Consider the following 13,721-nt stretch of genomic DNA (forward strand, 5'->3'; position numbering starts at 1 on the left):
TGGACAGTTCACATAAACATCATTGCTCCTTAATCTCTTATCTGTAAAATGGGGATAATAATAGCACTTACTTCATAGAGTTGTTGTGAGGAATAAAAGAGTAAATATATGTAAAACAGAAGAGTACCTGACCAGATACTAGGTGCTATGTGAGTTAACTGTTGCTATCATTATTATTTTTATTAGACATATTTGAAATAGTGTATTTAATTATACTAATTTGTCTATTTGTTAAATATCTCCTTCTCCTGTTAGATTGTTAGTTCCACGAGGAAAAGAACTGTTTTATTCACTTCTTTTCGCTAGTGCTTGGTACACATAGTATTCAGTTACTTTTGTTGACTGATAAATGGTGGTTTGCAATAGCAGATAAGTCAGGCCAGCTGGGTTTTGAAGAATGAACATACTGGTAACTGTGGTAAAGCATTGCAATGTTTTTAGGAGTATCAGAGAACTTGGTGGATTGCAATTTTGGTAGTTGTGAGCAGTGAAAGCTCTAGAACCTGTTCAGGAGGGAGAGGAGAACAAGAGGAATAAAGCAAAAAAAATTTTTTTTATTTATTAATTTTTATTGGTGTCTAGTTGCTTTACAATGTGTTAGCTTCTACTGCACAGCAAAATGAATCAGCCATGTATATACATATATCCCCTCCCTTTTGGTTTTCCCTGCCATTTAGTATACCACAGTGAACTAAGTAGACTTCCCTGTGCTATACAGTATGTTCTAATCAGCTGTCTATTTTATGCATATTATCAATAATGCAGTAGTGTATATGTGTCAATCCCAATCTCCCAATTCCTCCCACCCCACCCCTTTCCCCCTTGGTATCCATACATCCATACATTTGTTCTCTATGACTGTGTCTCTATTTCTAAAGCAAAAAATTGAAATACATTCTTCTTCCATGCTAGACAGTACAGCCTTCTGGTCCTAAGCTCAGCTATTATTAAAAATGTAACTGTCCGATACATGGATGCGTTCTCATTTCAAAAGATTAAACTTACATATATATGAACATACATTGAAATATGTCTCATTTGCATTTCTCTTCCTATTCCTACATCTCCCCAGTTTTTTTCCATTAAAATATGTTACTTACATTAGCTTGTAATGGGTATATTGTTATATTTAAATAAATTTATAAATATTTTAAAATTCCTCAATTTTTATTTCTAATATGGGAAAATATTGATACATACATCACACATAAACAAAATGCCTTTGGGATCCTAAATAATTTTTAAGAGCATGAATAGGTTTTTGAGATCAAATAATTTGAAAACTGCTGCAGTATATAATTAAGTCCCAACAATGAACATTGTGTAGACCATTGTAATATAGAAAAATTCCCGTGATTTAATAATTTTGGTGAGAAAAGTACAGTTAAAAAAATGCCACAAATATTATTATAGCTATGAGACAAAGAATAGAAAACAGTACTGGAGAAAATACAGTAAAATGCAAATAGTCATTATATTAAGGTTACGTTATTTTGAATTATTTCATCCTTGGTTTTTCCAAAGGTTTTTATGCTATAATTTATATATGGTGGAAAATCTGTTAAAATATGAATGGGAATAATGTCTCCCTTTCAGAAGCTCTGTAGTGATGCTCAAGTTAAAGTCTTTGGGAAATGCTGCCAACTGAAACCTGGAGGAGACAGTTCTTCCTCTTTAGATAGTTCCATGACTTCATCTTCTGATGTAAAAGACCAGTGTCCTAAGTACCAGGTAAGATCACTGATGTCTTTTATTCATTCACAAGTATTTTTTTTTCTTTTTTTTTTTTTTTGCGGTACGCGGGCCTCTCACTGTTGTGGCCTGTTGCGGAGCACAGGCTCTGGACGCGCAGGCTCAGCAGCCATGGCTCACGGGCCCAGCCGCTCCGTGGCATGTGGGATCTTCCCGGACCGGGGCACGAACCTGTGTCCTCTGCATTGGCAGGCGGACTCTCAACCACTGTGCCACCAGGGAAGTCCCACAAGTATTTTTGAGTGCCTACAACGTGTTGTATAGCATCCTAGGGACTGAGGATGTAACAGGGACTAGTGCTTACCCTCCTGGAGCTTACAGTATAGCTGGGGAGACAGATAATTAAGTAGGTAAGTTTATGAACTTTGATAAATCTTAGGATAGGGGAAGCATAGAGAGCTTTGGGCACAGGTAGCAGGGGCATTTTCTCCTTTTTATTTCCCATTTCATATTTTTTAGGCTACCAGAATAATGTCTTATTTTATATACTTTTTAATTATTGAAATATGAAGATAAATATAATACAAGTCAGCTGTAGTATGAAATTAAAATATGACTGAAGTATATGTTATCAGAAATGTACATTTTCATTTTTCAAAATTAATGTGGCTGTTCTTTTAAAATATGGAATTAACCAATCATTTGACTATGTAGGAACTTCTCTATAAACTTATGTTCTGTTGTTATATTTTACATAGGATCAGTACTTGGTTTCAAATAAGCAAATGTCATCTAATGTGAATTTGTGTCATTCAAGCTTGCACGAATGAATCACAGGTATTTTACATTTAGCAGTACCAAAATAGAATCCTGGACCTTTAAATTATTTATACTTAGGTAATTGTTTTTGGATAGAAACTAACCCTTATACCATATCAACATGACAGTATATGTGGAACAGCTTCGAAGTTATAAAAGTCCAGATGTTAGGACTACCTACATAGTATGTAGTCCTAATATCTACATAGGTCTGCCTGCCCTCCTCTATTCCTCTTCCATCTTAAGCATGTTACCCTAACAGGTTCCTAATAGTGCTGTGCTATGTAGGATCATTATACTTATGCCAATGTACAAGTTTTCTAATTTGATCAACTGTACAAACTTGCCTTTCTTCCTAATGTTATACAGTTAAATAGTATTAGCAAATGGATCCAGACTGTAGAAACCCTGAAGCAGTGAGTGATTATAATTCTCATTTTGCATCAAAAATCCCTAGTTTTTTTTAAGTACAGGTTCCCAGGTTATATGTCTAGATATTCTAATAGTAGGTTCATTATGGTCATGGAAATCTGCTTTTTTAGCAAGAAGGCATTGAATTATTATAGCATATAGTTCACTACACTTGATAAAGTGTTATTTCAGGTAACTAGAACATTATTTTTGATTTATGGGGTATTACAGATTATTGCTTTCAGCAATGAGTACTTACAAAGAATTGAACTTTTAAATAAGAGCCTTTTTAAAAAAGCATTAAAGATAATAGCATTTTCTTAATTATATTCTTCATTATAGATTATGTCACATTAAAATATATAACATGTCAGTGACATTCATGATAACTATTTGGTATGTATTAGAGCAGGCAGAGAGAAACTTTAATAGCAAAGTATGTGGTTTCATAAAATTTATACACCAATTTATTTTTACTGTATTTTGCCTTCTGAGAATTCTTTTTTAATTATAATATTAAAATGTTTAAATGACTTGATATTTAAATTTGTGTAGCTTGTTTAATATAAGAAATATTATTTTTAGTCAAAATAAGAATGGAGTTAGATGCATTGTAACAAAAATGAGCTTGTAAGAGAAGGTTCTCATTTCTCTCATTATCCAGAAGCAGTTTAGTTTGCCAAGTAAGATTGGTATTGTTGATCTTAAAAGAAAAATAAACTACTTTATCATTTAAAAAATTATTCTACTGTTTCTAAAATGTTCGTAATACCTAGACTTCTGGAAATAAAAACTTTGTCTTAACCAAATCCCAAGAATAAATGAGTTGCTTCTTGTAGTAACCTAGGTATATCAGAAGTGATTTTTTCTTAAAAAATAACTTTGTGCCTTTATTAAAATTAAGACTATAGCACTGAGAAAGAAAAAACAATATGTCAATGAATGTATTAAAAAACGAATGTGAACATAGTATGTATAATGAAATGGATTGCTATTTGAAGATGTTCTTTTTAAGAAAGGTGACAAAATGTAAATATATAGATTTTTTTTAACCCAAGGCAGGTAGTAAACAAGCAAACGAGTAAAAGAGAATCACATTATAAAAAGAAAAATAGTATGTAGATGTATTCCCTGGCTTTCACTTGTAAAATGGGGGTCCTCATCACTTTATTGTTATCTTCAGAAGAATCTTTTAAGTATTTTTAAAAACTCCTAGTTCTTGATTTCCCATGGTAGAATGGCATAGTGAAATTTGTGCATAATCCTTATTTACTATCTTAGATAGTTTTTTGGTCATCTTTCTCATCAGTTTTATTATGTTAATTGTATTGGTTAGGAATTGCATTGGGATATCCTATGAAACAGTGGATTAAACAAATTAGGGATTGGTTTCTTCACATGACAAGTCTGCAGAGAGGCCATCTAGGCACGATAATTTATGGGCTTCAAGATGGCCTCAGAGACCAAGGCTTCCTTATCTTTCTACTTAGCCACAGTTACTGTGTACATACTTGTTGCCTTGTCGTCCTCTTATGGTGTCTTCATCTTCAGTGATTTCCATTTATATTCCATTGACCAGGACTGTGTTGAATGCATGTAAATGGATAGTTCTGAAAGCTACCACTCCAACCACTGGTTTAACTCTTTGAATATAGAGACCAACTCGAAATCCCCTATCTGCAAGGGAGGCTCTGAAATGCAGTTTTTTTCATTTGGGCACATTGCTTCCTTGAAACAAATTGTACTTCAAAAAATAAGGAATAAGATATTTGGTAGTTAACTAGTTGTATTTGCCACAGTATATAAATAGTAACCAAATGGATGAGTCAATTTTTAGATTTTTTTGACTCCTATGAGGACAGTTAAAGAATAATGGAAAAGAATAACTTTTTAAATCAGAATTCTTTGCAAACAAGACATTCTAATGCTTAAGATAAGTCTTTTAAAAAAATGCAAAATATGTCCAAGTTTCCCCTTTTGCAAATGCTTCTTTTTGCACAATAGGAGCGGTAAAATCTGTTCAGCATGTTCAGTGAATTCTACTTCTTGTTATCTGTCCTGGAGAAGCATTGCGTATGCCTAAGATGTGGCTAAGAATGTTTATTTGAGTGTTATTTGTAATAGCAAAAAACAAGAAGTAAGTTAAATGCCTGTCAGTAAGGGGAACAGGCTTGATAAACTGGTATTTTCATATAGGAGAATACTGTGCAGCTCTTAAAAGGAATCTATGTATAACAATATGCTTAGATCTATAAGACATTGTGAAATGAAGAAAATCAAGCTGCAGAACAGTGTATACAATGTAAAATCATTTAAAAAAACATTACGTAGAATACAGCAAAGGAATTATTAATAAAAATCAGTTTTTGAAATAGGTTTTAAATTCTGCAATTTTATTAATGTTATGCTTATTGTTTAGGGTTCTCGATGCTCTTCTGATGCCAATATGCTTGGAGAGATGATGTTTGGCTCAGTAGCAATGAGCTACAAAGGCTCCACCTTAAAGATTCATCAGATCCGGTGAGGGATTTTCTGATTTTTCTTAATGAATCCATTTTAGAATGTTTAGTTTTTTAAAGATGGGAGAATTTCATATAGTCTTCACTCAGATTGAGAATGTCAGATACTAAGTTTATGGTGTTTTATGGGTTTAATGCTACTTCATGGCTGTTGTAACTATGCTGTGATATCTCTGTGACTTAAACATTTTTATTTATAATAAATTGGAAAGGTCCTTGTGTTTCAGTTTCGATGTCTCTCTATCCCTCTCTTTTTCTTCATAGTTCCCCTCCACAGCTTATGCTCAGCAAAGTTTTTACTGCACGGACTGGCAGCAGCATCTGTGGAAGTCTCAATACGTAAGTAGTTATGGATCAAGGGAGAAATGAATTCTTTAAGATCTGCAGAGTATGAAAACTAATAAGCTGCTTTCAGGATTGCAGCATAAATTCAGATTTTATTCCATCCCTTCAGTTTGAAAGTTTATGGAGGCCAGATTTTTTCCCCCAGCTTTGTTGAGATATGATTGACATACACCATTATGTAAGTTTGAAGTATATGGCATGTTGATTTGATACATTTATATATTGCAAAGTGATTACCACCATAGCCTTAGCTGCTACCATCCTGTCACATAATTACCATTTCTTTTTTGTGGTGAGAATATTTAAGATTTACTCAGTTAGCAACTTTCAAGATATAACACAGTATTATTAGCTATAATTAGCTTGCTGTATATTAGACACCCAGAACTTGTTAATCTTATAACTAGAAGTTTGTACCCTTTGACCATTTTATCTCCATTTCCCCTACTCCCAGTCCCTGGTAAGCATCACTCTGCTCTCTGCATCTCTGAGTTCGGCTTTTTTTTTTTTTGCGGTACGCGGGCCTCTCACTGTTGTGGCCTCTCCTGTTGCGGAGCGCAGTCTCCGGACGCGCAGGCTCAGCGGCCATGGCTCATGGGCCCAGCAGCTCCGTGGCATGTGGGATCTTCCTGGACTGGAGCACAAACCTGTGTCCCCTGCATCGGCAGGCGGACTCTCAACCACTGCGCCACCAGGGAAGCCCCTGAGTTCGGCTTTTTAATTAAACAAATTTTTTAAAGTTATTTATTTATTTATTTATTGGCCATGCCTTGCGGCTTGCAGGATCTTAGTTTGCCAATCAGGGATTGAACCCGTGCCCCCTGTAGTGGAAGCACAGAGTCCTAACCACTGGACCGCCAGGGAATTGACTTTGTTAGATTCCACATATAAGTGATATCATACAGCATTTGCCTTTCTCAGTCTGACTTATTTCACTTAGCATAATGCCCTGAAGGACCAAAGTTGTTGCAAACGGCAGGACTTCCTCTTTTTTTCTTTTCATGGCTGAATAATATCCACTGTCTATATATATACATGACAGTCTTTTTTTATCCATTCATCTGTTGACAGACACTTGGGTGTGGCTGTATTCTGTAAAACTTTATTCACAGAAACAGGCAGCAGACTTAATTTAACCCTCAGGGTGTAGTTTGCTAACCCCTGATTTAAATGGTTAGTTGGTTTATAGTACTAATAGGGAAACTTAAAACTTAAAAAAAAAATGTTTTACACTTAAAATTTGAGGTATACAAAGAATTGCCATTAAGAGCATAAAACAAATTTGGAATTTATTTTTTTCTCCTCCCACTTAGGCTGCAAGACAGTCTTGAATTCATCAATCAGGACAACAGTACATTAAAGGCTGATAATAACACAATTATTAATGGATTACTTGGAAATATAGGTAAAACGGTTTTATACATTATAAAAATGTTCTTAATAGTGTAGATAATAATGTTCTTAATAATGTTAGAAGACCAAAGAATTTCAAATACTAGAAGTGGAAAAGGGATTTAAATTGCAAGAATGTGTAATATTTATATTATTTGAAAAATTTAGTTTTCATATATTTGAACATAATGTTTATTTTGTACCTGATAAAAGAGAACTGCTGAAGAAATACCTAATTTGTTTTTTGGGTTTAATTTTGATGCATCTTTGAAAAGTACTTTTGTTGATGTAAAAAGCCCTTACTAGCTCTCTTGAATATTTCAGCTGAGGGAGACAGGTATTATACTTTCTCCCTTTTCTTTTCCCTAACCATAGAGTAATTTTAAAATGGTGCTTGTTTTTTCGACCTGTAATTCAGATGAGCAGATATTCAAATTTGATGTTTCTTAAGAGATTTATTAAAATAGCAGCTTATTTAGTAATTTGGTTAGTTTATTGTTTGTTATTTAAGTTCAACATTTTAAAGTGACAAACTGTTTCTAAAATTTCTGGTCCTTTGTTTTATCTTAGAAAGATCAAATAAATTACTGCTGACCATATTTCCAGTGCAAAACAAACTGTAGTGTATTAGAGAGTGGACAGCAGTTAGAATAGGATGAATGTATGCTAACACATATATATGGAATCTTAAAAAAAAAAAAAGAAATTGGTTCTGAAGAACCTAGGGGCAGGACAGGAATAAAGACACAGACGTAGAGAATGGACTTGAGGACGTGGGGAGGGGGATGGGTAAACTGGGATGAAGTGAGAGAGTGGCATGGACATATATACACCACCAAATGTAAAATAGATAGCTAGTGGGAAGCAGCCGCATAGCACAGGGAGATCAGCTCAGTGCTTTGTGACCACCTAGAGGGGTGGGATAGGGAGGGTGGGAGGGAGACGCAAGAGGGAGGTGATATATGTATATGTATAGTTGATTCACTTTGTTATAAAGCAGAAACAAACACACCATTGTAAAGCAATTATACTCCAATAAAGATGTTAAAAAAAAAAGAATAGGATGAATGTTTCACTCATTCCCTGTTTAGTAGAAATTTTTTTTTTTTTTTTTTTTTTTTGCGGTATGCGGGCCTCTCACTGTTGTGGCCTCTCCCTTTGTGGAGCACAGGCTCTGGCCGCGCAGGCTCAGTGTCCATGGCTCTCGGGCCCAGCCGCTCCGCGGCATATGGGATCTTCCTCGACCGGGCACGAACCCGTGTCCCCTGCATCAGCAGGCGGACTCTCAACCACTGAGCCACCAGGGAAGCCCTAGTGGAAATTTTTATTTGTAATTAATTTTAATAAATGTTAGTTATACATATTAGTAGAAAACAGTTTTTTCTCCCACCTTTAACAGTGTAGCATCCTATTATTTTTTATACTTCATGTTCATTCAAATAGCAGCTATTAATTAAGTACCTACTATGGGCTAGTTGCAGTGTCAGACACGTGTTTTAGAAAGCATGCATTTCATAGAAAAATAGAAGTTCTACTTTTTCTTAACTTGATTAGTTCATTCATTTTAATAAAGTAAAAATGTGACAGAAATAAGTCTTTTTTTCTTTATAATTTGATACTTTTCAAAGCTAAAGGGGCTTATTAAAAGCTATTTTAATAATACAAATCCATTATGTATAAAGGTAAAATACACTATAGTTGCTAGATATACTCAACTTCTCTGTTTTAACATGGAATAGGAAATTAATGCATTTAACAAAGCACAGACTTTGTTATGAACGGCTTTTTCTTGCACATTCTTATTTGTGAATCAAGGATATTTGAGCACCATTTCTTATTTTCTTTAAATTTCCAATTAATCAACAAGTACTTATCAAGCACTTATTATATGCCAAGCACTCTGCTAGGCCCTGAGAATATAGTGGTGAACCAGACACAGTTCCTGCCTCAACAGATTTTTAGTTAGTGGAAGTCAGACAAGCAATACAATACAGTATACAATTGCAGTATACTGTAGTTAATTTTTGGACAAGACTAAGAGCATGTTGTGATAGAAATGAGGAGGAACACCCAGTTCAGTCTTGGAGTATCACAAAAGGCTTTTTTAAAGAAGTGAGCCTAAACTTGAAGAATTAGCCTGACAGTTGGGAAGAGAAATGTTCTAGGAAAAAACAGTAGCATGTGCACAGACCTAGTGCAAGAGATCATTGAGTGTGTAAAGAATGTGAACAAATCAGTGTGGGTGGAGCACAGTGTGGATATAAGTAAAGGAAGTAAAAGGAAATAAAGAAGTGAGCAAGAGCCAGATCGTGAAGGGCATTGTGGGTTACACTGAGGAATTTGGACTTATGCTTTGGATAAGCAGTTGGGTACCAGTGAGGGTGTGTTAGTTTGGGTCTTCCTCCTGGTTTTTAACAGGTGCCAAGACAGGTTTAAACATGGAAGGATTTTATTATTACTAGGTGAGAGAAATGAAGAGGGAGCTGGGAAGGGTTCAGAGAGCCCTCAGATTGTGGTGCAAGTTTGCCTTAAGTGAAAGAGAGGAATAAAAGCTTGAGTGGACATGTTCCAGCCTGCCATATAGTCCAAGGAAGGTTTGATAAGGCTGTGGACGAGTCTTTGAGTCAGAGTTGGTTGTCAGAAGTGACCCATATCTTGCCAAAATGGGCCTGCCTTACTATAGCTACTGTGTTTAGTCATTGGCTAGGCGCAGCCTGTGGCCCTACACGAGCATGGCAGTGAATTTAAGAACACAGCAGCTGGGGTGCTTGGCCATTTGCAGTTCTTATAGCTGGAGAGTTTTGTGGTGCGTTCTCAAGGCAACAACAGAAGAGTTTTCACAATATAGAAACATGATCAGATCAGATTTTTATCTGCAAAAGAATATTCTAATTGCTGTAGGAATAGATTCAGATGAGCCAGTGGGATTGAGAAACACCCATGTTAGAAGGCTGCTTATGATAGTCCAAGTGACAGATAATGGGGATGTAGAGTAAAATTGTGTCTATAAGGATAAAGAATTGTTGAGAACTTTGTTGGGAGAAATAGAGTAGACGGGACTTGGTAATTAGGTAGAAGAGGTGAGGGGAGAGGGGGAATCAGGGATGGCACTGAGCTATCGGGTTGTGTAATTGCATGGATATTGGTTCCATTCACCGGGAGGAACATGAGAAATTGGGAGTTGATGATTTTAGGTTTAGGCATGTTGAATTGGAATTATTGGTAGGATATCCAAGTGAAAATATCCATTGTAGTTAGAGAGAGAGAGATGTATTCTGGTGGTAGCTGCTGTAAGATAATGAATGTATAATAGTTTGAAAACAATAGAGGTTTTTTCTCACAGTTTTCCTTAAAGCAGTGTTTTAGAGGTCCAGTCTCCTTCCTTCTTGGAGTTCTACCTTCTTTACAGTATGGGCTCCAAGGTTGTGCTCACCTACACAAAGCCAGTGGAAAGATTGAGTATGGAGAAGGCACATTCCCTTCAAAACCACCTGAACCTGAAAGTGATATACATCACTTTTGCTCATATTCCATTGGTGGTAACTAATCATACAGCTTCACCTGTATATAAGGAGGTTTGAGAAATATGGTCCCTAGCTGGCCAGCTGCTTCCCACAGACTACTTGATGTTATGCAAGGGAGAACACAATCCTTTTTTCGATTGTTAGCAGTTTCTACCATGGATTTGAGAATTATTATCATATAAATAATAATTGAAAGCATAAGAATGAATGAGAAGGAAATATTGTTGAGGATAGAACCCTGGGGATGCTGGCTTTAAAGATGGAGTAGGAGAAGAGAATCACATAAAGGAGACTAAGGAAAAAAAAAACTTAGTGTTATCATGAGAACTGAGGAAAAAAAGTTCAAAGTGTAATGTAGTCAGCATCAAATATGATGTAAGGTAGTGTAAGATAGTATGGAGTGCATTAAGTAACAGGAAGGCTTTTGGTGGTGGCCTATGTGAGTAGTTTCAGTGGGGAGAATAGAAGCCAAAGTTGAGGAAAGACTCAGAGGTTAGTCTTCTTTTCTAAGATGTAAGCAGACATCCTCAAACTTCTTGGTTTCAGGACCCTTTTACACACATAGAAATTATTGAGGACCACAGAGAGCTTTTGTGTATGTAGGTTACATTTATTGATATATACTGTATTAGAAACTAAAATTCAGAAAAATTTTAAAATATTTACTTAGTAACTCATTAAAAATAACACTAATAACCCTTTTTATGTTAATATAAATAACATGTTTTGAAATAACTATACTTTCCAAGACAAGAAAACTTCGAGTGGCATTGTTTTACATTGTTGCAAAACTTTTTATTGTCTGGCTTAATAGAAACAGCTGGATTCTCATATCTTCTTCTGCATTCAGTCTTTTGTAATATGTTGTTTTGGTTGAAGTGTGTTAAGAGAGTATAGTTTCACATAGATATGTAGCTAGAAAAAGGAATGTCCTCAAGAATCCCTTGAAAGGGTTGCAGGGTCCCCTTAAGGGGTCCTTGGACCACATTTTAAGAACTACTGAACTATAGGATTAGATATAGGGGAGAAGGTAGAAGAGTTCTGACTGTATTTAAATGTTGATGGAAAAGGAGGTTATAAGGAGGATGAGGTTGGAGATGGAGGTGATACTGGTAAAGTGGAAGGGCCTAGCTGACTTAGAAGAATTAGCTTTGGAAGGGAGGAAGGGAGGTACCTCTCAGGATTTTTCACAGATAGTCCCTGCACATAAAGGGGACTTGAATAATGTTACTTGTTATTACTGCTCAGGCAGGAAGGAGGCAGGGATGAAAGATGATTTTGTTTGGAGATTACGTTTGGAGATAGCATGGTAGGAGAAGGAGAGTTCCCATATGGTGATTCTTCATGTGTACAAACGTATACATATGCATACTGTACGAGACAAAGTCATGTGCTGAGAGTAAGAAGAGGTGGTAGGGAAGGAGATTAAAGAGAGCAGGTAAGTTTTGAGGTAACTAGGAAAAAATTAAGAAGGAACTGAACAATGAAAATGGAAGGTTTGCTGCACATGCATTATAATTATAGAAACTCTTGTTATAGAAAAATACCTATTAGCAATTTGAAAAATACATCTGTCACTTTTTAAAATGGAAAAGTCCCCAGTTCTATCCTAGATAAACCTCCTAGATGGCTATTTAGGCCATCTTGATGAAGCATAACTAACAAGTAACTCAGCTGCTTGCTTCCGGGCTGGAATGTTACCCTCTCTGGGTCTTCAGACTCTTATCTTCTCTTGGTCAAGTGTGTGACAGCTACTTATCTTGGGCAGCTGGGAGTCTGGCCCTGACAGGCTGCATTGGCTTTCTTGCTTCCATAGTGGCTGACCCCTGCTCTAGGAACTTTGGTTTCTTCTGTTACTTTATAATTTACCACTAGTTTAGAAAAACCAATTTTATACTTATTTGTCAGTAGACCCCTTTTCTTTATTTGCACTTTGTTTTATTTTGTGTTCTGTTTTTTCGGTCAAGTGCTTAGGTGGTTTTCTTCTTAACTGTAGTTGCACAATATTGTAATCTTAAAACTGACTTTTTAAAAGATAAATTTATTTGGCAAATGTCAAATTATATAGATAACATTACTGTGCTGTTTTGAATCTTTAAAAACATTGTTTTAGATGAGAAAGGATTGAACATTTTACCTTGTATAGTGGAAGCTTATTTTTATTATTTATGTTTTATTTTTATTATTGTATGTGGACTTATTAGTAAATTGTTATGTTGACATAAGCCATGACCAGAGGGAAACCATCCTGTTTCAAAAATAGGAAGCCAGCTTGAATTATTCTTACTTGTTTAAAGGTTTCCATCCATATCTGTTGGTCTGCTTTTGTACTTCCTTAGCTCACCTTTTATTCCTGACGCATTGTGGCTTCTCTAACAGCCCTCTTTCATATGTATTTTACGTTTCTGCCATGTAGGTCTTTCACAGTTCTGCAGCCCCAGGCGGGCATTCTCTGAACAGGGTCCGCTCCGCCTGATCAGGAGCGCCTCTTTCTTTGCAGGTTTGCCATGTGCTGTGTGGGTAGACTAGTTGGTGTGCCCCAGCGTCTAGAATTCATAGTTAAGCTGTGGAAACAAGAGAGTAGAGAAATGTAGTTGGGGAAGGTGTAGTTGAGAAAACATTGCTTAGGAAGTTTAAGAACTTAATATCTTTCTACTGAATATGTTCTTAAAGTTTCCAGAAACTAAGTTATCAGTGGAATTGACATTTTCATGAAATTTCAGTTTGTCATTTCTTATTTTGTTATGTAATAATGATTTTAACTTTAGAATCCTAAACCAAAATATAGTATGAACGTTATTTCTTATAATACCAGTGGAATTTCTAATGTGACACTATCTTGTTTCCATGGCTGAGTAGCTTCTGTATCATGGTTCATCAATCGCAGAAAATATCCTATCTTACTATTATTATAAAATTTCTGATCTACACTATTCCATAAGAATGATTTCTCTTGGAGCTAAAATTTAGATGAACAAGCACCATTATATTCTGTAAAAGGCATATATGACTATGTTTG

The 13,721-nt window shown here is 35.6% G+C and overlaps 1 protein-coding gene across 2 annotated transcripts in view; it reads left to right on the forward strand.

Annotated features, from left to right (window-relative positions):
• Nucleotides 1-13,721, forward strand: part of FNIP1 (folliculin interacting protein 1) — a 132,349-nt gene that overhangs the window by 62,917 nt on the left and 55,711 nt on the right. The window contains exons 3-7 of one of the 2 annotated variants that reach the window (XM_082837188.1): nt 1,597-1,731; nt 5,342-5,442; nt 5,706-5,780; nt 7,100-7,191; nt 13,119-13,202. In XM_082837188.1, the coding sequence (XP_082693314.1) occupies nt 1,597-1,731; nt 5,342-5,442; nt 5,706-5,780; nt 7,100-7,191; nt 13,119-13,202 (487 nt within the window). The remainder of the gene's footprint in view (nt 1-1,596; nt 1,732-5,341; nt 5,443-5,705; nt 5,781-7,099; nt 7,192-13,118; nt 13,203-13,721) is intronic. The other variant, XM_082837189.1, reaches the window with a different exon arrangement.

The sequence above is a fragment of the Leucopleurus acutus genome (genome assembly GCF_964270905.1).
Source record: "Leucopleurus acutus genome assembly, chromosome: 3".
NCBI lineage: Eukaryota > Metazoa > Chordata > Mammalia > Artiodactyla > Delphinidae > Leucopleurus > Leucopleurus acutus.